The sequence below is a fragment of the Seriola lalandi genome, unplaced genomic scaffold (genome assembly GCF_002814215.2).
Source record: "Seriola lalandi dorsalis isolate HSWRI2012SDOR001 ecotype SW California unplaced genomic scaffold, Sedor1 jcf7180002052274, whole genome shotgun sequence".
Taxonomy (NCBI): Eukaryota; Metazoa; Chordata; class Actinopteri; order Carangiformes; family Carangidae; genus Seriola; species Seriola lalandi.
The window spans coordinates 511,347-536,971 of NW_019522827.1; the positions used below are offsets into that span (position 1 = coordinate 511,347).

At 40.9% G+C, this 25,625-nt stretch overlaps 4 protein-coding genes across 4 annotated transcripts in view; 1 reads left to right on the plus strand and 3 right to left on the minus strand.

Moving 5' to 3' along the window:
- The window catches only part of nell2a (neural EGFL like 2a), an 81,080-nt gene extending 73,931 nt beyond the window's left edge, over positions 1-7,149 (minus strand). Inside the window, exons 1-2 of the mRNA XM_023400381.2 lie at positions 6,757-7,149; positions 6,337-6,465 (exon numbers count right to left, since the gene is read on the minus strand). Of these exons, the coding sequence (XP_023256149.1) occupies positions 6,337-6,465; positions 6,757-6,808 (181 nt within the window). The 5' untranslated portion in view covers positions 6,809-7,149. The remainder of the gene's footprint in view (positions 1-6,336; positions 6,466-6,756) is intronic.
- A 7,653-nt stretch (positions 7,150-14,802) lies between these two features.
- On the plus strand, positions 14,803-20,112 carry dbx2 (developing brain homeobox 2). The gene is made up of 4 exons (XM_023400370.2): positions 14,803-15,191; positions 16,322-16,405; positions 18,360-18,544; positions 19,421-20,112. The coding sequence occupies exons 1-4, from the start codon at positions 14,921-14,923 to the stop codon at positions 19,610-19,612; spliced, it is 732 nt and encodes a 243-aa protein (XP_023256138.1). The 5' UTR covers positions 14,803-14,920; the 3' UTR covers positions 19,613-20,112.
- Positions 20,113-20,275: 163 nt separating this feature from the next.
- Positions 20,276-21,783, minus strand: LOC111650478 (prolactin-like). Its single transcript, XM_023400390.2, has 5 exons — positions 21,774-21,783; positions 21,504-21,682; positions 21,248-21,349; positions 20,896-21,081; positions 20,276-20,738 (listed from the first exon to the last, which is right to left on the minus strand). Exons 1-5 carry the CDS (start codon positions 21,781-21,783, stop codon positions 20,529-20,531), a joined length of 687 nt encoding a protein of 228 aa, XP_023256158.1. The 3' UTR covers positions 20,276-20,528.
- Positions 21,784-23,242: 1,459 nt separating this feature from the next.
- Positions 23,243-24,553, minus strand: szl (sizzled). The gene is made up of 4 exons (XM_023400272.2): positions 24,237-24,553; positions 23,913-24,079; positions 23,679-23,771; positions 23,243-23,553 (listed from the first exon to the last, which is right to left on the minus strand). Exons 1-4 carry the CDS (start codon positions 24,515-24,517, stop codon positions 23,243-23,245), a joined length of 852 nt encoding a protein of 283 aa, XP_023256040.1. The 5' UTR covers positions 24,518-24,553.
- Between the last annotated feature and the right edge of the window lie 1,072 nt (positions 24,554-25,625).

The following is a 25,625-nucleotide window of genomic DNA, read 5'->3' on the forward strand; positions in this document are numbered from 1 at the left end:
AACACAATATTACAATATACCAAGTAAAAATATACAATTTTCTTGTTGCACAATGTTTTCTATTTTAAAAAATGACAGCGCATATTTCAAAAAACACATTTTATCTGCTGGCCTGAGCAGAGAGGAACACATGTGGGAGGGACAGGCAAGAGAATATCTCTCAAGGGGGATTAGAGTAATGATAAACTCTCCACTGGCAGCAAACTCAAAACCTTTCATTACTGTCAATACACAACACACACACACACACACACACACACATATGAGTTTTTGAATATATGCACGTACACAAAAAGGTGTGGATGACTGCATGTACAAACATACACAGACTCTATAACAGACATTTTGGCCAGCCCACAGCTCCAAACACTGAGTCAATATAAAGAGGGAGACGGCTGCAGAGATATGCATAGACATGGGCTACCACAAAGATGTATGCATACACATACGCTCACACACACACACACACACACACACACACACACACACACACTGACACACAGACCGACCCCCAAAAGCTGGTCTTTACAGCTCCTGAATATTCCGCCGTGCTCAGTCAATCTGCATTCGGCGCCCCATCTCCCCCCACTGTGTCTCCACTCTCCTGGAACAAATACTAAACTGAGCCAAGGGCACCTCCAGGACTGCTTTGGCCAGCAATTTCTCCCCCAATTCTCAGATCTCCTCCTCAGTGACCGCCTGTCTGACATTCACACATACACAGAGCTAATGACAGCCTTCCAGCCGCCCAACTGTATAACTGCCCCGGGGGGATAGAAATATCTCTCTCTCTCCATGGTCACCGGTGCTCCTGTGTGGAACGTGGGATCAGCCTCGCCTCAGAAGGCAGCAAGCAAAACAGACGTTGACCACATGGGGCTGGGGATAATGTCAGTCAACAGTTTGGAAAAGGTAGGGGACTTTTGGGCAATGCGACAGAATGCAGCAGAAGTGGGATAATCTTATATTTAGATATAAAATCAGGGTGAACTGGATTACCTAGTGCTAATTAATTCGGGTAAATGTCGCCTGCCTTGTCTTAATCTGACATTTCATCCTTGTTCAGGTTGTTAAAACACAAAAAAGTGATGTCATAATAAGCCCACACAGAAGCATTCTGTCTGTCATTGAGTCCTAAAAGTCTTACTCATCTAAAACTAGAATCATCCTCTTGCGGTTGTATCCCTCCGCCAACCAGCCAAGTTGCAGGAAATATGGTCATATTATGATGTCACAGTGAACTTGACCTTGACCATCTGGACATAAAAGGTCATCACCTCATCACACAACATTTATGTTAAATTGTGTCATAATTAGGGTATGAATTAGGGTATTCTGTTTGGTATCAATTCATCCGAGTCGAGGTGAATGTTTGTGCCAGATCAAATTCCCTTGGGGCGCATTCCTGATACATCACATTCACAAGAATGTGAGGTCACCATGACCTACATGACCTACGGTACATCTTTGAGTCCAAGTGAATGTTTGTGACAAAACTGAAGAGATTCTTTCAAGATGGTCTTGAAATATCACTTTCAAGAGGCCAAAAACTTGTTTAGTGAGATCACAGTGACCGTGACCGTGACCTTTGACCGTTGACCACCAAAATCGAATCAGTTCATCCCTGAGTTCAAATTTGAGGTGCTACTAAGATATCGTGTTCATTAGAATGGGACAGACGGATAGACCACCGATGCCTCAGGCCATGGCTGTCACTGGCACGGAGGCATAACACCTGAAAGGATGTGTCACACTGTACAATTATTTCAACATATAAATTGACAGACATTTTCTGGAATTAGGTTTTTAGAAACAAGACTGAATGAAGCAGATTGTTGTATATTGCCAAGGAAAAGATTCTAGGCAATTTGCACACTTTACAGCCTCCTGGTCTGGTTCCATTTTTTTCAAGTATATCCTAATACAGCATACACATGACATGCCTTTATGTACATTGAAAAACTTGTCGGTAACTGTAATAATGCAATTTTAATGCAAGTGATGGGGGACAATATCTGCAGTGCTTGTTCTGTGCAAACAGAACATTAGTTTACTGTTCTAAACTAATGTGAGACTTCTGCAGTTTGAGTTGGACAAATCAGTCTGGTATTTTTGAAAATTACACTCTTATTAGTACCAAATTCCCACTTTGTCTTACTATCCTGCTGCTGCAGTTCAGCAAATAAAACACCGGATGTAGATGCATTAAGACTAAAAAGTTTGGAATAAAGCCCAACTGATTTGTCTGACTCAGACTGCAAAAGCCCCATATTAGCTTGTGATAAACTTTGGAGTGCATTTTTACACACATGGAGGGCTGTGGATTTTGTTTCCTATCTATTACCTTGAAATCACTCTAGGAAGGAAGCGGAAGCTCTTTGTAGCCAGTACGGAAAGGACCAACCAATGATGCTTTTAACATACATTTGCCCCTTACAGTAGTGTTTTCAAATGATAAAATGTGAGCCTATCCTTTAAGCTCTTCAACATCAGGGTATAAAATATGAACTCTTAAACCACGTTGAACTGAAGGAAAAATAGTTTTGAGCAACTTTAATTTGAATTTTCTGACATTGCTCATATCTAACTACAAAAATGGTTAATCTGGACCAGTTTCAGGTCAATTTACACATTATGTAGAACACGACACAGGGAGGGAGAAGTCTAGAGAAAACCTTTGTGACAAACTGGTGGTTAGGAAATTGAAAGCAGTGGGCTTCTCCAGGCAGGTAGCATTATGGGAAGCAGACCCAGCTTTTTTTTGGATCCTAAGCACTAAAGGCCAGAATATCGCAGTTTTTGCTGCATCGATTTTCAACATTCATTTCTCTCTCGCAAATCGCCTTATTTTATGGAGGTGTAAAACTTAATCATTAAAGTACTCTTTTAAGTCTTTTCAATAGTTTATGGTCAGGGTGAAGGGCTAAATTTCTGTGCTGCTTAAAAAAAAAAAAAAAATTTTTTTTCCATTTTTTTCCTCATTGGTAGAATTTCTCTCTACTCTTTTTAGTATGTCTGTACTTGTTTGCATGATACTAGCACCTCTCTCTCTTTCAGATAATATTTTGATTCTGTCTATTATGGGTGATTTGCACTGCATTATGCAATAGGAACTGCAATGAAACAAACCGCGAAATATAATTTTTGCTCATGGCTATTATCCACAGCACCTTACAGCATAAAGAAGGCATAGAAGTTAAGAATGAGTGTTACACTAACCTCTATTGTCAGTGTTAATTACCTTATTGATCCCTGGTAAATTTCCATTTTGCTTTCTTGTCCTTCCTTTAAGTGTGGGGTTGGCTACAGAATGGCACCCTCTGAACCTGCTCTACACAATTCAGCAGAGAGTACAGAAGGTGCTCACCGATACAGCAGCTTGAATCTGGGCTCTACTGTTGAAAGACTAAGCTGCCCTCCCACCAATTGCATTACATCCTTGTACAGTATAGCGCAGTACTCCTGTGTATTATAGTTACAAGTAACTGGAATCACGCAACGGCCATTCCTATACAAACTCTTCTGTCTACACACACATTATTACAGGATAACTAACATTCACACGTAGTCTGTCTTCATTTTTTTCCCCTCCACACACTTACACACGAAGACACACACAAGGCTTTGCTGTATTATAAATGAGTCTCTTCCATCCTGTTACACTTAAGTGTCGCTGCAGTCTGGGACATAATCACCACAACATACAGAGAAACACCTCACTGGCAGTGTTCAAACAGCCTGAGCAAGAACATGCCTCTGAGACTGACTGGATTCACACATACACACTCACATACACACAGAGATACAATTACAGGGGAGTCTGGCACTGCAGTTGAAAGGATGCTTCTATCAATTGTGTTGTTTGCACTTCGAATGAGTTTGGTCCTTACGCTTGTAGCCAGAGAGGGAGAGAGTGTGGGTGCATGTGTGTTGGGGGAAGGGAGTGCTTCTGGGTGTGGCCCCTGTGCTTGTTTATACAGCAGAGACAGATAGATATCGAAATGTCTCGATATTAAAAAGTGTGGGGGAAGTGCTAATGATGTGATGATTCTGTGGCGTGGCTGAGCATCACCTGCCATCAGGACATAAGAGGAGCGTAGCCCCGAGGCTTTTCTCCCTCTCCATTATGCCCGTCCCTGAGGTCCACCTCTCCTAATGCCATGCAATGTAGCATTGACAGCTACCTTCAAAAGCATCAGCAGGGGTGCGCTAAACAGCAATCCCTCGCCTGCTTCCTGCTCTTCTCTTTCTCAGACACAAAAACAACATGTTTTGGCAGATATAGCAATGTGCACACCACAATTGCTTATCCACGCACATGCACATATACACATTCCTATAATGTGAATTACACTCTCCTCCTGCTCCTTCTCTTTGAGCTCTCAGCAGCTACCCCTCCTCCTGCCTCCACCCAGCACCCAGCGATAACAACCATCCCTTCGGGCGGGCGGGCGGGCAGGCAGGCAGGCAGTGGAGGGGACAGCCATGGATATGTTCTGCCTGCTATCTAATGAGCGTCGGAATGTCACCGTGGGCCTGTCTGCTGGTCCCAGCCAGCCAAGCATCCACACATGTGGAATCAGCGCAGTCTATCAAACAGCTGGCAGACAGCTCTGCTCCCTATTTCTTTCTCTCCTTCCTCTCCTTCTCATTTTCTTCCTATCTCAGCTTCTCTCTGTGCATCTCCACAGTACTGTATGTGCCTCTCCCCGTCTATTTCTGATCACAAACAAGCAGAGGCCCAGGTCTGCTTTGCCGGTACGCCTCTCCCTGCCTCCCCCTCATCCAACATCATTGACTTAACATAGACATCCCAAATGAAGGATGGAGGCAAGCACTGCCATAAATAACATGCCGCCTGCTCCGCCTGGGTAACTGAATGTACTTAGCAAAGGTAATGCAGAGAAATAACCGGGAGTAATGACAGAGAGGTGCCAGTCGCCGAACCGTCATCTTTTTCATTTCATGATAAAAGCTGTGGGAGCTTCTTTCTATAACTGTCTTTGTTGCTCCCATTCTCTCTCTCTCTCTCTCTCTCTCTCTCCCTTCCTCCAACTCTTCCTTGTGGTCTCTCTCCCTCCCTCCCTCCCTCCCTCCCTCTCACTACCTGCCTGGGTAAAGCACTTCTGAGTGTTGTCTACACGGAGGACATCAAATGGCCTGCATTCACAGAGATGCTGGAGTTGCTGCTCCATGCAGAAGTGCTGCTGTCTCAGCGGCTGTGCAGGGAGATTAGAAGATATCAGTAAGGAGGAGGGAAAGCAGGGAAATGTCGACAAATTATTGCGGCGTTTCTCTGTTCCAAAACAACATTGTCACTTTGGTATATTATGTGATCCATGTTGAGATCCTCCTTGTGAAGATCTGAATGATGCTACGTCTTTGGTTTTGCCACTGATCTGGAAGCCAAAAGCAATTTCCTCTGTTGCTACTTTTGGCTGGGTTATGATAGACATCTCCATCCCTGTGATGGGACTGTTAACAGTCTCATTTGGACTGTAATAAGTGTCTGACATCAAATGACAAAGATGTAACACTGGCAAAACAGAGCGTATAGAAGTCAAGCACGGCCGCAGATTTGACAACTCCATTTTGCACAGTGCCATTAGCTAAATGCCATAGATAACATATTTAGCCTAATCACTGCCGTACAACTGACAACAAGAACATCTGACTCACTTTTCTACCCATTCATATTTTGGGTAGGGAAAAATGCTCAAACTGGTTACACACTCCAGAGGATCACCATGGGGTATATTCTAGCAGGGGACCCATTCGCCCTCCAGACTCACATCATACATCTCCGTGAACGCAGGGTTTTGTCCCTGCCTAATCTGATTATGCTCAGATTCTTTGAATGATTCACCCATCTCTCCCCCTCTGCTCGCCCTGCTCACCCCACTTTTTCAAGAGGACCTAACATTGCCTATTGTTCAGGCAGGTGGCAGTCTGAGGGCCCCCCGAGCTCAGTCCTGTTATCGAGAACTGAAAATCCACTGTGCGTTGCCCCCAACAGTCTCTTACACAGTTGTGCTATGAACAGTAAGAAACATATACAGGCATACAGGCTACAGTATTATCAGATGATCTAACATTTTCAGAAAAAGCTCTGTACTGGGCATCTCACTAGGAGAGCAGATCCATGGATTACAGCACTGCACCCTGTTAGTCTTGCAAGTTGTTAAAACAAAATATAAAAAGCACAGCAATGTTCGTGACAGTCAGTTGTCATTAGAAGCAGTTTGGTCAACATTGCTTCACATATAGAGCAACTCATCCGGAAACATTTTATCTCCCATTCATGAACAAAAACACAAGGAGTGTGTGTTACTGTACCTTGGAAGTGGAAAGCTCTAGACTCGCTGTGGAAGCCCTGGACCTGAGTAACTCCATCAAAGCCTTCTCCAAGTGTTAGTTCATCAAACACGCTGATGCGCAGGGCAGGGTCAACCCCAAAACCTACAACTAATTTGCAAAACACAGAAACATTATTGTCATTGTTTTAACAGAAGGCAAGGTTACCTGTGATGGTATGAAAAAAATAAAAAAAACTGCTGGTGTCAGGGGGAAGGCATGGGAGGTTAGTGTACTGTGTACAATGTACAAGCTGATTAATCAAGTAGGTGTGATTATCTTTGACAAGCCTTAGTGGCAAATTGTCCAAAACAACACATCATGTAATTGTGTATCTCATCTTATAAGCTACATGTTGCAAGAGATGGTTACTGTATAATCAGTGACAGCCCTGTGTCCTACCTGAGGAGGCGCAAAATATGCTGAGAACCAGAAATAGCTGTAATAATCCCATGGTGAATGTATAAAAAAAAAATTAGTCCATGTTTTGTCCACTTCCGAGATACAGTATTGTTCAATCACATGCGAATGATGTTATCACCCTCGCTCAGAAGGCTATTACCAATCCCAAATGTTGAGCGGGGGCATCATCACAACTTTAGATGCCCAGTGATGCAAAAAGCAAATCCGGAGAGAAGAAAAACGTAACAGTGTGCAAATTATTCCATGTAACGTAAGGTCTGCTCCATCAGCACCATCCGCGGCACAGGTGGGCAACAGAGGATGCACAAAGCGAAGCTGCCGCTGCCTCACCAGCTCCACAGACGCTCCTACAGCAGCGTGAATGAGAGCTGCGACCGCTGAAGGAGGAGTGGAGAGAGGAGGGGAGAGCAGAGAAACCTGTCGAGGAGTGAGAGAGGAAAGAGAGAAAGAGGGACGATGAAGCCCCCTTGTGGCCCGAGACGAGAATAGCCTTGATGGATTCAAAAATAAATCCACTGATATTGATTGCAACCACGCCTATTGCCAAGGAAAGAAAATGTCCACAGTGCACATTAATATTAAAAATATTAATTTCAGAATGGCTCAGAATTGAATAGTTCTTTCAATTTAATGGCCTCCACATGGAGCTGTTTTGCTAGCAGGACTTGCCAGTTAGATAAAACAGCAAGCATAAAATACCAAGTTTACCCTAATACACTAACCAAGTCAAACCTAACACTAAGTTTAGTCTCTTAGCCCGTGCCTAACTAATCCTGATTAATCTTTTGCAGAGTGCAATGGCAACAGTGAGACAGGAAGAGAGATGCAGGAAGACAGCAAGAGGAAGAGCAAAGAGAAAGAACAAACAAACAGCAAGGAAAAAAATACAACTAGTGGAGTAAGGAGAGGATGAAGGGAGCCATTGAGGAGTACAGAGGGATAGTGGAGACAGGGAGACACACCCAAGTTAAGGTTCTTGGCCAGGGCCTGGAACATGCCACAATCAACTCTGCAGAGGCGAGTGACGGAATAAGTGCTGCGTTCCCCAAGATGAGGCCCAGCTTATGAGAAAACCAGAGATATAAGTTCTTGTCGCTCACTTTGCAGAAATCAATGGAATAAAAGGCCTTTGGCACAAAAAGGCATGGCCACCATTGTTTTCAATGATTACCAAAGAGAAACCCATGCCAGCTGGAAGTGGTTCACTTCTTGCAGCAATATTATTATTGAGCTCTGGATCCAAGACACATCTAGAACTGCAATGAAACGGGTTGACAGGACCACTTCCTGTCTACCAGAGTTTAGGTTGAAGCAGAATCACCCTGCTTTGAAATCAATGCAAACGAGAGGGGAGAAACGACAACGCTGATACCATGTCTCAGTGCAGCAGGAGAGTATATTCAAAGGCAAACATATCCAGGCTGACTGGTGTTTTGGGGCACCAAACAACCCCCTTGAAAGAATATCAAAGAGCCGACAGATCAACACTGGGGTGCTTTTGGACTGGGGAAAGCGGTTCATAGTCCACCTGCCCAAAGAATACCCACATCCACATGTGCTTCTTGACAAGCACAGCAGCCACAAGTTTCTTACTCCCATGAGAGACAACAACGTGCAAGTTGTGTGCTTGCGTGCATGTACAAGCAGGAATCAGGGTCAGTGGGATCTACCCACTAGATCTCAAAGGAAAAAGGAAAACAAACATCCCAAAACACCAAAAGGTAAGAATTATGTGTGGTTCATTTGCAGCAATATGGGGACACAGAGGACCCAGAAGAAGGCAGAGGACCGGATCTCATGTGTAATCTGTCAGTGGTGGTTTCAGGAGTCATGTGAAGATAGTGGGGTCATTGATTTTTGCCTGAATCAAATGATGTGTTCCTCAAACACTTTGTGGGGGTGGGAGACAGTTTTTAATGAATTTTGGACCTGAAGCATTTTTTAATTCAGTTAAATATATTCTTTGAATTTTGGACTTCAATCATTTTTTTTTTTTTACCTCAATTAAATGTGTTAAATTTGTTTTTGACCTCAAGCATTTTTGTTTTACCTCAATTAAATGTGTTCATTGAAATTAAGGGAGAATTAAGGGAGGGAATGGAACAACGGGGGGTTGTCGTGACAGTGAGGAAAAGCAGTCCCAATCATTCTTAATTCATCCTTAGTGCAATCGAATGTGGCTAAATTGCTGGTTGCCACAAAACGTCAGCAGACATAAAGTGGTCTTAGAAGTATGAAGCCAAATTCATCTAGATTTGTTGTTTCTTAGTCCTGAAGATGTTCCAGCACTCATCCAGGAAGCTTCATCTGTTCTACTGACAGGTGGAGAGTCCCCAAGCATTTAAAAATCTCTGGCAGGTTAACATTGATGTTACATGAGGTCACAGAAGTTGTCAAAGTCATACAGCAATCATGGGAGTCTAGAGTATAATGAACAAAACTGTAAATTTGGGTGAAACTGCCTGGGAAGGGATGTCTGGGTGGCATTGTGAGCAGCTGATGAGTAAGCCCTCTATTTTCTCTTCAGGAATGGTTGTTCCAGTTTGAAGTGGATGGCCTCCTTTATTCCTCTTTCAAACCATCTGTCTTCTCTGTCCTCTTGTGAATAGAGGTCGATAGAGAAAATACCAACTGTTTCAAAGCCTTACATTTACCAGTGTGTCATAAATGCTTTGATTGTTCTATGATCAGAGTTATGACCTCCTGTAAGCATACAGTTTCATTTCTTCAATTAGTTAAGTCATTCAGTAAAGTTAAAGTTTTGTTTTTCAGCAGGTGGTATGAAAATGAATTAAAATGGAGTGCTTGGCTGCCTGTGTGACTCAGCCTTGCTTTTTTTATACTGCCTTTTTAAAGAGCACAGATGCTTTGTGCTTTGAATATTTTTTTATTCATCTTGCATCTTCTTCATCCACGGAAGCAATTACCATTTTTGAAACATAGCTGTTTTATCAGCAGCCATGCTATGCTAGTGACGATTTTTTTTTAAGGGATAATATACAGTTACATTTTTCCTGAGTCCTAATAAAATTTCCTGCCAGATGGACATGAATCGAAGCATTTTCGTAAAGGCTTGTTCAGAGGCGATCACACGTCCTCAACAAACTCCAGCCAATCCCTGGATCGCAGGGAAAGTCTTTTGTTGGCTTTGGTGGTGTGTTGAAGTAGGCTGACAAGTCAAGGCCAGCAGATATGATTATAGATCCAGATCTTGTGTGGTTTACTGAGTACCCCAGATGATTAACACCAATATATTTGTCATATCAATCTGCCTCCCCTTCGATACGGTTTTCCTTAATGCCAAAACATGTTTTGTTTTAATTATGATTCATACAAAGTGGATATACTTTGACAAATAGGTTCTTATCTGTCTCCAATTCAGCTTGTTCATAGGTCCACAGTGTGTAACTAATGGGTGCCTATTGTTAATAAAACAAAGGCAGGCAATGGCTCTCCATGCAGTGGCAGAGTGTCACATCTGCTGTGTGAGAGGGCCTCCAACCCTCTATTCAATATTAATAATACTAGATTTTTTCTGGGTCCAGACACAGGAAATGTAATTGCTTTGTATTGCCCACAAGTTGTCATTTCCTAAAGTGCCATCAGGAAAATAAGAGTCATTAAAGCATGCGCCCAGCCAAGAATGAAAAGTAATAAACGCACATAGTGCCAAGACACAACTTGCTGTGCACGTGCACACGCACACACACACACGCATATACAGACACGCACACACACAGTGACACACACACACTCAGGGCAAGGACAGAGGGACAGTGGTCCTTTCGTTCATCTCGAAAAGATCCAGATGGGAGATGCATTACAAATCTCTCAGGAGGTTATTCACTTAGGGCCACAACTGCACCATACAGACATATTAATGCCAGAGACTAAATGGATATCGCTTACAGTAGCTCTGCCAGGATTTGAATGAACTGCAGAAAAGAAACTGGCCCCATTGTTCCCACAGGGGTCTGCCAGGATTAATTTTTTGCATTATTTCATGTTGTATTGACCTTGTCTGTCTTTCAAATCTGACATTCATTTACAGTCATATTGAAAACTGTATTCTAAAGATCTATTACATCCATCTGCTAAATAAAGTGTTTCATATTCATTAGCACTACTTTGACATTATATGATGGATTTAAATATAAGGAAAAATATGACTTCAGTGAAACTGACAACAAAGAGTTTTCACATTTGTATATATTTTGATTCATCTTTTAGTATGAATGATTTCACTGCAAAGTCACTATTAATTTGTATGTTCAGGCATTTAATGCTCCTATTCTGACAAGGGGACTCACAAGAACTAGAATTCTTAGTTTGACAAATTGACAAGGCATCAATAGAAACAAGTGCAAAATCATATATATATATATATATATATATATATATATATGTACTTCAAATAAGTGATCAACAAAAATAAATAAATAAAATCAAGTTTTTAAAAAGAGAAAAAAACTATTCATTTTCCAGATACAATGTTAAACAAAGCCTAGATTTAAAAAGTACATATTAAAAAATCATAAACGAAATCATTAATTAATCCACTGAAATACAGACACTTCGCATTCTCTCAGTGCCATCTTGTGTCCATGGGTGTGAACTGCAACTACAGTATCAGAGTGTAGCAGTACTGAGGTCAGACAGACAGTGTCACCCTTTGACCATCCCAGAATTAAATACTTGATGAGCTGTTATTTAGGCAACACAAAGTTGCTGCAAGAACAAGGTAAAGTGTAAACAAAAAGTGAAAAGAAAAGACTATGTACTCCACGACCTCCTTCAGATTTTAAAGGTTTAGACCTGTTTATTGTTAAAGGTTTGCCTGTATCCTGAAGGTAATGATTTGTTCAGTAGTACAGTGGAATTATTTGTTCAGAATACAAGACTATAAAACTGGAGCTGTGCGTAGCATCGAGTGTAGCTGCCCCTGAAGAATTCTTTGGACATTGAAAAGACTTACCGAGAGATGGTAATACTCAGGACTAACAAACAAAATACAGCCACTCACAGACAAATAGGGTTTATTGGTGGGGGGAAAAAAAACCCCAAAACATAAGAGATTATTTATCTGTGCGCTATTTTGTTTGTCCGTTCAGATTGCTACGATCATGCACCTGATTCATTGTTCAAGATTTCAAGCAGTGCGTGCTGCTGCTTTCTACAATACTCAAGACTGCCCATCACATATCTAACACGTATTACAATAAACAGTTTAGGGAGATAATTATTGATGGTGCTTATAATAATAATATTTTGTCTAGGAATGTGTGACAAATTAGAGAAAAGGGTGAAACGCGTCACCTAATGTTGCAGGATTGTGTGGGCTTTTCATGATATAGCTCAAGAAGATTGTGGAAAGGCTCCATTTTTACGGGTGAAAAAAACCCACCAGCAGAGGGCTGAAACAAAGATAAAAAAAAAAGAAAAGCTGTATTTTTAAATGTGACCAGCTTAATATGGTCGTACTCTTAATCCAAACACGGTTATACGTCTGTTGATCTTTTATAGACTGTCCATGCAGTGCGGTTGCTCCACACAGCCACTCCCATTCTCCCTGGATCCTATTGTGAATGTGTTCAGTGAGCTGGCTCATTGGGCCCTCATGGTGAATGGCCTGCAACCATTCACTCAGCATACAGAAGCTCATTAGAACTCTATAGACACACAATTGTGAGGCTCACATTAGAAACTTCCTCCTCTGGGGCACAGACACTGCACACAAAGTGCCAGTTTGCTGCTAAGCTAAGCTCATTGTCTTCCTGATTCATAGAGCCTGGCCCTCCATTCACGATATTAAGTTCGAGTGGTGGAATATCAATTGCGTGTGCAATGGGCCGGTATCTTTTTAAGGGCTTTAGTGGGGTTAAAAAAGAGAGAAAAGGGATCTCAGCCAGTCTGCAGAGTGCTAGCTTTCAACAGGGCCATTGTGAGGATTCTGAATGAAGGGACCCCCGTTTTTTTCCCTCCATTTCTAAAAAGAGATGGACATCAAATAAATTCACATGAACTTGCTTCAGGGTGTTTCCAAGACCTACCGTTTAAGAATAGCTTAATTATACCTCCCTCTCCTGGAGAGCTCTATTGGAATCTGGCTAATTACGAAGTGGTGAATCTTAATGATGATACGCTCTTAGCGACGCCTTTTAAAATGTGCACAAAGTCGTGTGAGATTTGTTCTACCTAAAATGTCAATGAAATATATGATTTTAACAGGAACACACAGTGTTGTAAGGAGGGTTGTTAGTTTTGAGGTGCACGAAACAACTTTTGAACTTGCCACAGATTCTCATTTATTGCTCAGAGGCTAATTGAAGGGGAGAAAAAGTGTGACTGTATGAATAAAATGCACAAATATCCTCAGTGTTATCACATACCTCGAGCACTATCTGGATTTTTTCAAATTCTAAACAAATACAGTTAATAGTAACACTGGAGGGCAGTCTGGGGTTCCCTCCTGTTTTCTATGTGTCATATAAACAAATGACTCCACCAAACAAAAAGCCTTGGGGGACTACCACAGTCACTGGTCTATGTGGAGCATGTTAACACACACTCACTACACAAAAGTAGATAGTGCACACAGACTTGCTGACACTCATCATGTGACAGAGTTCTATGCCTTCTCCACCAGTCTGAGGAATAAAACCTCAAATTTGATTACAAGCAACCTTTGGCTCCCTGGCCATCACACAATAGGCTGAGCTGTCTGGGCCAATTTCCATGCTCAGCATGAGGTATCTACACGCGCAGACTGCAGCTCCCTGCCACCCCCAACACCCCCCGACCAGTGTGGATATGCCTGTTTACTGTGCCTAAACTCCGGGTCTGTCGCCCCTCTTGTTGGATTTTCCATTATGATGTTGAGGATCATTAGTTGCAGTGTGAAAGGTTACACAAGCCTCTTCTTGGATGCGTTTGTACCAAAACATCACTACATGCATATGTGTGTGTGTTTTTGTGACCATTTTTATTGTACAGTTGCAACCTTCAAATATTCAGCATATGCCCCCATTGCACTAAAGACTGGCTCTAAATAAATAATTAGTCTGCTGCCTGGTGGGCCACATGGATTTCTCAAGGCTGACCTAAAACTGAATCCTACCAGGACTTAAACACCTCAGTATAGGTAAAATAAAAGTTTTAACTTATTGGCAAATAAACTAGCCCAAATGTTACCAAAACTGAAACAGTAATGGTTAGGAAATCTGACATGTTAATGATATGTAGGACTTACAATATATAATAATGCAGCCATGCTATCAGTCTCTGAGTATTATGCACTAGACTTATGCAAAACTTTTCATCCAAATAAACATTGCAACATTTGCATTTTCATGCAAAAATTTTAATTTTCATGAGTTTCATTTGAAAGATTTTAGAATATCAGTAAAAGCAGGGTGTGATATGTAACTACTAATACAATTCTAATTATACAATTGCATACAAATGAAAAAACATCAGGTCATCTAGCCAGGCAATGTAAAGTGACCTTAATGGTGTTGTGCTTTTAGAAAAAAAAATTATTTTCATTAGATTCTTGCACTTTTGCTCTGATCTTTGAGGAGAAAATGTTATTATTTATTATTATTATTATTTATCCAAACTAATGTGGTCTGTTTCTGGATCATTTTGCAATCAAGAAAACCCTCACAGAGAAATGTTTCTGAAATGAAACAGGAAAAAAAGCACATTGCAAAAGAACTGCTGTGGGGTTTGTATGAGGCACAATGGAGCTGTGAGGGAGTCTAGAGAAAAGAGAAAACTATTTACTACTAGAGAAGACTGTTTGGTGCATGTTAAACTTTGGCCAGCAGTTCATTGTCTCTGGTGTCTATCATTTAATAGGCTAGTTGACATAATGAATGAGCCAGACCCACCTTCTGCCACTCCAGAAAGGACCCCAGCCTTATCTGAATTGAGAAGCACATTAGAGCCTCTCAGCCAATCACGGCACAGCTCTGTAGCAGAAGTGCAGGCCCGAAAGAGGAAGAGCAGAGAACTTTTGTTTTCTTCAGAGTTTAATGAAGTTGGCCTGGTCACTCAAGAAGGGATTAAAGGCGAATTTAGTGTCACTGAGCTGTGACTGCTGAAGAGGGAACTCAAGTGTTCGGGTCACTGTGTGAACAGGATGGTCTCAGTTCATAGCTGTACCAGGAGGAATATGGCTGGATCTCCTCCTGCTTTACCGGGCTTCGGGAGCTCTGGAAAGAGTTTTCTCATTGACAATCTGCTGCAGACATCTTCAGCCCATTCAGAAGGAACAACAGGTGGACACCTGAGACGAGCAGCATGTGAACATCCAAGGAGAACCTGGGGCCCTGAGCTTGGAGCCTACCAAAGTCAGGCTCAGGGTCCCCAGCAGGTGAAAGACTTAGGAGGACCACTTCTGCCACATTCAGGTAAACTGTTTTTTTTTTTTTCATCGAAGCAGAACAAACTAAATTTAACATGTTTGGATTATGTTTTTATTGCGAGAGGCTACAATGTTAACACAATGACAGCATTTTTTTTCTGTCTACAAATATTTTATTTCTTCCTTCTTAACTGTTATATTCAAACTATAAAAAGGATAAATGTTGTGTAACTTGTCATGTTTTAAACATTTTCAATTTTTAGGCTGGAAATTATTAATAAATCTTCATTTTAAATTAAGTAGATTATATGCATCTTTGAGTGATGTTGGAAGAGATATCACAAATTAGCGCGGCATGAGTCATTTACATTTTTCCATTAAAACAGATTTTTGTATGTATGTATGGAGGTATAAAGTTATTTAATAGGCAATTATTTTCAAACGAGCAGTTTCCCTGCTATGAGAGCACAGAATTTCCCACCAAATATTATACACTACCAAAGTAAAGAAAAGAAGTCCTTTTTGTAACATAAATTACGAATTATATTTTCAGTGTTAATAAAGGTTGGTATAAGCGGCAGTATCCACACTGAAGTAGAGAGTTTGGGATCTTTTTAAACTATTGGGTATGTGTTGTAAGTGTTATAACATTTAACTAAAATGTAATTTGTAATATAAAAGTAACAAATTAACATAAACACTTTTATCCACATAAATTCCAATAATCTCAGCCTTGGTCAGGAATTACAATGACTGCAAATATTTTGCAAAAGCAAATTTAATTTTTTCAATTAGAATACTAAAAACATATTCAAACTCAAGAAATATGTGAGCCTTCAGATTCCAGCATGTTCATTATTATTGCCTATACTATATAAGCAATCAATTTTGAGACTGGATTAGTACATTTCTGTCCATGTCTAGATTTAGTTTTAGTTTTCAAATAGAATTTTCCAATAAAAGCATTTAATTATCAAAAAAATAAAAGTTCAGGGTTCCATCAGTACACATCAGCTAAATCATAGCACTGTTGTAAAAATGTAGATAAAAAGAAAACAACTGTTGAAATGTGAAAGGTGGGACTCCAAATGCCCTCAGGAATTGGCAATGATCCAGGTAGAGCCCCTTGAGGATTATACATGTCACATATCTGACTGTCCCTATCTATATTTGCAGGTGTGCTGAGCAGTGTTTTCCTGCGGAGCCCGCAGTATCTGTTGGCATGCTGCGGTGGGTCCAGCCCCCCTCCTGTCTTCTCCAGTGAGTGTTTTATGCCTCATCAGCAATGCCTCAGCTACTCTCTAAGCATTAGCAGCAGGGTCTCCCATGCTCTCCACAGCTAATTACTGATGCAATGCCAAAGAGCTAATTCTCCGCTCAACTCTGCACAGCTCTATTCATAACCATTCACGGCTGTTCAGGATGGGGAAGGGGGGTGGGTTGCAAGGCTTTTAAGAGTCCCAGGGGCCCCCTATTTTGTACTTGCAAATACAGACTTTTACTAGCGCAAATATGCAGAGCTAATAAACATCTTGTCTTCTGTCATATTAAGATTACAATTACCAGGTGCCGATTGTTACTTCTGAGTGAGGCAGATTGTTTCAACGCTCAGTACTCCTTAAGCACATTAATAAGTTTGGTGGTGAACCCCAGCAGTTTAAAGTTTAATTTTCTGGCTGCAAGAAATTTGAAAACATCCAGGAAAGCTGTAATTGCATCTGAAATGTTTAGATTTTCCACTGAATTGTGCTTGAAATGTTCCAGCGTATATTATTTAAGACTTGTGTTGAGTAGGTTACTTGTACTATATTGTAGCCTACACTGGTTGTATTCATTAAGACTAGCAGCTGTCTTATTTTTGCATTGTCAGAAAGCAACTGGAAGTTATTAGTTGCTGCATCCTATGATGCCTGTCAAGAATTGTGGAAAAGAACAGAAATCAGAAAGCCCTCATCCCACAGGTCCCTGGAGTCCTCTTAGTAGGTTGACACTTTCCCACAGTGCCCAGCAACACAACAATGCCAAGTCTGGCCGTGACCAATTGGCACATTCACTCCACCATCCACACGCGACCTCACTGCAATTTTTCACTGCAGCAATGAACTCTGCCAAGCACAAAAAACTTGCCCATTTCTCTGCTGAAGAGGGCTGGACCAGGAACATCCCCCGGCCATTGTGTGGCTAAAGAGCTTGGTTCGTTGACCCCCCTCCTTTCTCCTGTCCTTCAACTCTCATTCCTGCCCATTGGAGACCTCTTGACTAGGACATAAAGCATTCAATGAAAGTGACTTTTATAGACTTATTCGAGCTCATCTTCACATACAAACTGGCTTCATACCTGCAAGTGAAAAGATTTAGTGTTGGGCCACTGAGCCATCGAGTAATGGCATTTCCATTGAACGGCTCTATTGTTGGTGTCCCACAGGGCTCTATAGCTGGCCCACTAGGGTAGACACACACGTTGCCCAGGAATGACCTGGTAATCAGCTATTTAAGTGAAAGCCATTGAGTCCCAATAGAGAAGTGAGAAGCATGTCCAAACCTCTTATGTGCTCCCTAGAGGTGGTCTATGTGCAGATTTGTCGTACAGATTAAAAAGGCAATGTTGAATGGATTGGATAAATTGTTCCACTTGACTTTTGTTGTGTGTGCACCTGTGAGTGAAGCAGCGTGGGATTGCTCCTCACAGGTCACCAAATCCCTTTTTTCTCAGTTGAAATGGTTTTCTATTCTCTTTAGTCACCCTCAGTTTGTTAAATTTGGCAAATAGAAAGAGAGGAATTGAAAGTGAGTGATAAAGTGAGTGTGACAAAAACAGCCATCAGCTTGTTTTGAAAAGGTAGGGAATGTGGTAATGGTTGGTAAAATGTACAAACTGATTGTGGATAGAATCAGATTGTGTACCTTTAAATTAAAATAATCAAAATCATGAATAAATGAACCATAAATTATCTGGGCAGTTTAACCATTAATTTAGTTGTTTGATCACAATTCCCCACACTTCTATATTCCACAGGCTGCTACTTGTACCCTCTATAGACCATTTGCATATGGAGCTACACTTTATTTTAGGATTGTGACAACCTGCACATGGCCCAGAGACACACAATCCACCAATGACAATTAAAAACCAATGACCCATACAAAAGTCATGATGTCAGTATATCAGTATGGGTCAACACATCTATTTTTGTTTTTTCCATTTATCTTTCAGAGGGAGCAAATATTCGAATGTGGTCTGCTGACATAAGCCCTAAATCACGCAGGGGGATCCTTAGGAGGGCTGTGTTTTCTGAAGAACAACGGAAGGAGCTGGAGAGAACTTTTCGGAGACAGAAGTACATCAGCAAGACAGACCGGAACAAACTGGCAGCTGATCTCAGTCTCAAGGAGTCACAGGTAGTCCAATATGAATTACCTAAACATTTGCCTATTTAATCTCTAATCTTAAAAGAAATTATCTAAAAAAATAAAATAAAATAAAAAAAACGTGTATTTATGAGGCACATGACAGCCATATTACATTTTACAGATCAAAGTTGAGCAGGGGTGCAAGGGAAGGTACAGCAAAATCCCACTCAGTGACCAACAATCGAAGACTGTATTCATTAAATGTGAAGTGGCAGGAACATTATGAAATTCAGCAAAACACAAATTAATATTGGCTTTAACGTGAATAGGAGTCTACAGCAATGCCACTGGGGACAGGGGTTCTCTTAGCTAAATGCCAACATGAGCATGCTTGCATGACAATGCTAATCTACTGATGCTAACCAGACATAATGCTTATAATTTTCACCATCTTAGTTTACCATGTTATCATGCTAATGTTTGAAAATTAGTTGTATTAGCATTGAACTCAAAGTATGGCTCAGGCTGTTGAGAATGTCATTAGACAAACTGAAATGTTGACCTGATGATGGGGCTATATGGAGAGTCAGGATCACTAAAGTTATTATAACTTACTCTGAACGGGACATGAATGTCTATACCAAATTTCATCATATAAGTTGTTGAGACATTTCATTCAAAACCATAAATGGGAACTTCATAGTGGGCCTGGAAAGGGATCATTAAAGTCAGTACGATTCTTCCTCCGGGCACCATAAATGTCTGAACAAAATTTCATGGCAATCCATCCAACAGTAGAGGATGTTTCTGTCAGGACCCAAGTGGTGGACATACAACAGACATTGTCACCCCTAGAGCTGGCTAAAAATGAATGGACAACCCGAATTGAACTAAAATGCCTCTTCCACTCTCCTGCTGCTTTAGGTGAAGATCTGGTTCCAGAACCGCCGAATGAAGTGGAGAAACTGTAAGGAGAAGGAGGTTCATAATACTCGCTCCCCAATGGATGAGCTCATGGCCCGAGGTCTCGCTCAGGAAGAGGAAGAACCCTCACAGAATCACAATGTTGCAAAAACAGAGAGATCACCACCGCAGAAGAGCGTTAAGGACACATGAAGGGCTGTAATGAGGCGAACGTAATCCAGGGACTTTCTCACTTCCACAAAAGCCTCAAAAAAAGGCTACAGTACTGGGGTGTGCTTAAAAATGTGTGGATGGAATATACTGTCTGTGAAAACTAACATTGATAATATTAACTTGTCTTTCAATGCATGTAACTGTTTTGTTGCATCATAAATGTAATTAGGTTCAACTGCATGGTCAATCATCTTATTGCATTTCACTGGCTTCAGTAAGCAATTTCATGGTTATTTCACTGACATATCTTTCCAGGAAAGAGTCCCACTCTCCGATTGTAATTGCAATCAGTTAAAGGCAAAAATGAGTCACTTCATTTATTGCATTTACAAATCAGACTTTTTCCCATATTTCCTGTTTTGGTAAGCTTTAAACTAATACTCTGTTATTCTCATAATCCAAATCCCTTTTGAAGTCAAATTTCTCTTGGTGTGTTTTGTAAATATTTTTTTCATGATCTTGAAATGCATAGATCAGCTGTAAATAAAGTGTTTAAATGAATCCAGATCTCTACACTGCTTATTGCTGCTGTGTTGGGCTCTGTGGAGCAAAACCCTTACATATTAATGAAAACTTGACTACATTACCATTTAAATATGTAGAACTTGTGCTCTCCATTAATAAGATGACCAAAAACAATAATGATGGTTACTTAACTTTATTTTTTTTTACCATTTAATGTTCAGAAGCAAAATTGTTTAATTACCTATAACAATAATACTACAAGAGGCATACACAATCCTCAATAGTAAATGCACATATGAAATGCATTACAATGGATATAAGCACATACACTGACAGAAAGATGTGTAGTTAAAAGCAAATGAGAAACAAAGACTGTTCTCTAGTTAGTCATAATTTGAGGATACTACACTCCACTGCTTTGCTAATTCTATTAGCAATCCAGTCCAGGAAGGATGGTGCATTTCAGGATACGTAGATAATTTTTGACCTTGTTGGAGTCTCTGCGGAAGCAGTAGAGGAGGTCATGATGATCCATTAAGTTGAGATCCCCACGTTTGTAGAAGGAAAAGGCAGAAGAGGGAACCAAACTCTCAGGAGAGATGTAACCCACAGTGTTACCAAGCACTCCCAATACCTTCATCTGAGGTGGACAGAAGAAAAATTAAAGACATAATTAATTCCTTAAGGAAAGCATGAAGTCAAACATAGTATGTCACAGAAATACCAATCTAAAAACACTTCATAAACATGAAAAACATGAAGATTTGATGTAATTCTATTTTTTATTTCTTCCTTACCTTGTCAGCCATTTTTGCCACTCCATCCCTCAGGTCATGCACCATATCACTGATCTCCAGCGCCTTTTCTGTGCTGTAGTGGTTGAAATCTTGATTCTGTTCCTGAGACATGCTCTGGTAGAGTTGTGACAGGGGGTCGCCCCAGGCCTCCAGAAGCCTCAGGATCACCTCTGTCAGTTGTTCTCGCTGCACATAGGACAATTGCTTAAATATCTTGGTGGTAAAGTACAACTTAATTCCAGAAACACCATGCAAAAATTAGCTTGTTATTAACTCTAACACGATGCAGTGACATCACTTATGTGCATGTATTAGCCTTGGCCATATGTAAATTAACAATATGAACACTCACTCCTAGTCTTTGTGCATTTTCTTTGTCGTCTGGTGTTAATATGCCATATGTGTGGCATTTCCGTTTTCCTATCAGGTTCTTGCTGGGAAAGAAATATTGCTCCTGCGCAGACAGAAACACATATCACAAAGAGCGATAGTAGAGCTTGAGAAATAGCCAGCTCAAAGAAGAATGATTGATGATGAAGGAATGGGGACTGAATGAAGCATGATGGATGGTGATGTCAATATCGGCATTAAAAAAAAAAAGAACTCACAAATTCAGAGTGCAGATCACTGGACATGCCATGCATTCTTGAAGACTGTTGTATGACCCTGTCAAAGAGGTCTGCAAGGGAAAGGACATGGCATCCAGCCTGTCCATAGGGACAGAGTGGGGCAGTGCCAACCCTCATGGAAAGCTCCAGGTACACCAGTGTAAGGGCAGCAAACCAAACTGAGGAAAAACATAATGATTTGGATCACCAAAAAACATGACACTAGTTTAAAACAAGTTTTCTATTTGATGTTTCATCTTGCCAACTTACCTTTTTTCATGGTTCCTTTCTTATGGTGGAGCTCCAAATGATGAGTAGAGTTCTTTTGCTGCCAGAGTTACTCTTGCGGAGGCTAACTCATACAATGATGACGCTACTGATGGGACAAATTGCTTTAAAGAGGACAAAAACGTGATTTTTTTTTTCTTTGCACGTCATACGCTTCGCTTAGTTATCTGCTCAGCCGATAGCAGACAAAACTAATCCAGGCGGATAAGGTCCTACACACTGTAGACTGGCTTTGGCAATTTGGCAATTACAGTAACGAACATTAGAGTGTGGGATGAATAAAAACTTTGAATTTTGTTTCCCTTTACTGTAATAAGAAATGAAGATAACAAAATCAGATGCAGGCTGTCTATCTGTCCACACACAACCTTGGATTGAAACTATTTATCCTTATTAAAGTCTGAATATATTTCTCTTGCTTTAGCAGTACAATCAAAAGTGTGATGTTAACATTTGGAAAATGTGGACTAATGACGCTATGACTTCACTGCTACTCACTGCTACTCATCTGTCCCCAGAAGGAAGACTAACAAGACAGCTCATTATCTGTCATGAAACATGAAAATGAAGTATTGTGAAAATAGTACTGAATAAGCCATTACTACACCCTAACTAGAACTATTCAGCCTGGTAGTAAAAACAACGCTATTCAAATGTAAAGTGAGTGATCTCATTAGTGCTACACAGTTCAATCAATGCCACATGCATCTTACTGTGACCACACTCATGAGTCATTCTAAAGAGCTTGACCGCTTATACACAGCCTCTTTCCACATTATGGATTGACCAATTTGTAAATACAATGCCAACACTTGGGACATGGCACCACACGAGTAAACCAGTTCTCCTTTAGTGTGCCACCTTGTGGTGAAATGAGTGATGAGCACGTAAGGCAAAAGATATAAATGACCTACTCATGACTCTTGCCCTTTGTGTGTTTGCCACAGGAGCCTAAAGGGCCAGATGTCTAAAGCAATACGGTCAAAAAATTTGGTGACTAAACATCACAAATACCCAGCAAGTATCACTTCACAAAGCAAATATTTTATTGTCTTTTCCACAAAACATACAAATAAAAAAGATGTCATAAATACACCAATATTCTTATAGAAAATAGAATCTACATTCAATTTACATGCATTAATACTATGTACAGGTTTGAGTGCATTCCATTACTGTGTGCTTTAAGAGCAGAGATGAGATATTGAGCTACTGAGGGAAGCAAAAAGTGTTGATGTCCAGCTGAGTCCAGCTCTGTTCCTATATCCATTTATCTTACTTTACAAATTCTCTTTAACACCCAATGCTAAGAAACTCTCCATCTCAAAATTCTTCCTTGACTGTCTTAAATCATGTGCATGCTAGGTGTGGAATCATATAAGATCTTAAAAGATTCTACACTTCAAACACCAATTCAGAGCTCTAATTTTTAAATGCAAGTATCAGTCCATTCAACATCTGTGGTGCTTCCACTTGCGAGTGGCCACTGCAATGTTTGTGTCCTTTTTGTGCCAAGGGAAGAGACGAGTCAGAGCAAGAGTGCCATCGGGCTGCACAGAACCAGTCAGCACATAGAACTGTGACCGTCCAGGGCGCACAAGGACATTGGCACACTGAAGGTTGATGAGGAGCCACTGCTGAATTAGGTGCTGGGTATCATAGGGCAGTAGAGGTCCCTGACGGATAAACTCAACCCGGCCCTCCACCTCAAATTCAGGTTCTCCCATGGGTAGGCGACGACGATGAAGTTTGGCAGTTACAGCTATGAAGAAGAGAGAAAAAAATTAATCATCTGGGTTTGAAAATTAAACACAATTGGATGAAAACTAAACAAACATCATTACACATCCACAAACCAAAGCTTTCTGAGAGAATATTGATACTTACCAAAGTCATGCTGGCAAAAAGCTTCCAGGACTGTTTTCATTGCAGGAGCCTCTTCCACAGAGGGACAATTTTGGCAAGCAGGTTTGGGTAAGTCTGTGATAAAAGAGTAGACATAATTTAATATAACTATAGATAATATAACTAAAAGAGCAAGCACATGGTACTCTATTCTGCTGATGGGATGACAAAGAATTGAGTAAAATAGCATTTGAATAATCAGTCTGTAACCCTTACCTTTGGCAAAGTGACTAAATTTTGCATGGGGAGAAAGGCACATGTCCTCTTCAGCAGGGAAGCGGTCACAGTCAAGAGCCTCAGGCCATGGGTGACCCTGGCAGGCGAGCACTGGGGCGCAGCTGTCCCTCACTGCCACACAGAGACTATGGCAAGGCTGGATAAATCTGAGGGAACGAAAGACAAAATGTCAAACAATAACCCCAAAATGAACGCAATAATGAACACACAATTAAAAAAAATAAAATGAATGTCTAAAAAATTTGTGAAAGGATATGTATTTCAGAAATAGTAAACAAACAAACAATTGTAAAATATCCTTACGTGTCAAGACAGACAGGAGCAATGAGGGAGCAGAGGAAGGCCTGGGCTTGAGGGTGGCAGCCTGTCTGCAACAAGGGCCTCCAGTCCTCTGAACGTGGCACCACCTCGCCTTCTAGGTTGCTGTGGCCCAGGAAGTTGGGCAGTCGCATCTCTGAGTACCCTACATCTTTGCAGACTTTCATCTGGTTGGGGATGGCAACGCAACGAGTGGACTGACCCATGTCAAATGCCGTTAAAGGAGATGACATAGCCAGCAGAGCCACAGTGAAGAATACAGCCATACTGACGGGTTCACAAAATCCGGAGAATCCACAAGATAGATACGTGAGCTTTTGCTGAGGTTGCTTGTTGTCAGTAGACTATGCTGTCTTTGAATGGCTTTATAAGTGCTGCTGCTTGCTTTATATACAGCAAGGTAAGCCAGCCCCATCAGTCTGTAAGTCTGTTATCAACTACCTATCAAAGACACAGAGACAATGTGTTTGGAGACAACGGCTTGTTTTGTGATGACTGCAGACAGAGAGGGGGCAGTAAGCAGATGGAGGGTGTGTGTGAGGGGGGAATAGGGAGGGGGGGCAATGGGCAATAATAGCCCAGCTTTCTCTGAGTGAAGCCTAGTCACAGAGGGTTCAATCTTCACTAGCTTCTTCACTAACGCCTCATGGAAAATAAGTTGAAAACTACAACTTTTGGTCAACATATTGCTGACAAGTAATGCTACTTGGCATGCAATATTTGCTATGTTTGCAATAGTGACTCAGTTACATCAAAAATGAATGATGTGTTTGTTATTTTGTCAAAAGTGCCACTTGTTTTTCATTGGCTGGTAACGTAAAAACAACCAAATCCATCTCTGAAAGTTCCTTTAGAAAAGAAATCAGAAGTGTTTGTAGACAGACAGACAGTCTCCTTCATATTGCTAGTCTCTTTCATGTGTTCCTGCTTCCTAATTGGAGGGTTTCATTGGCAGAGCCACCAAGTTCCCATTAGCAAAGCAGCGTCTCCTCTGCTCACCTGGCTTTGATCTGCCAATAACACAAACTCAGATCTACATTCAAAATACCATTAGCCCACCACTTTTGCTTATGTTTTTCTGCAGCAGTAGCAAAGAAATTTCAGCAGCAGCTATTTACTGTACATGACACTCACATGGAAACACTTATTATGCAGTTTCAACATGGTGCTGCAGACATTTTCCTAAGGATATATACAAACATTTCCTTTAGACAGGTTTTGATGATCTGTCCAATGAACTGAACAAATATTTACTTTGAGTAAATATTCAAGTATTCAATGTGTTTTATTTGAAAGGTACTTAATATAATACCATATATAATCAGAGCAACATGCAACATCTGCACGCTCAGTCCAAACTTGCCAACATCCCAT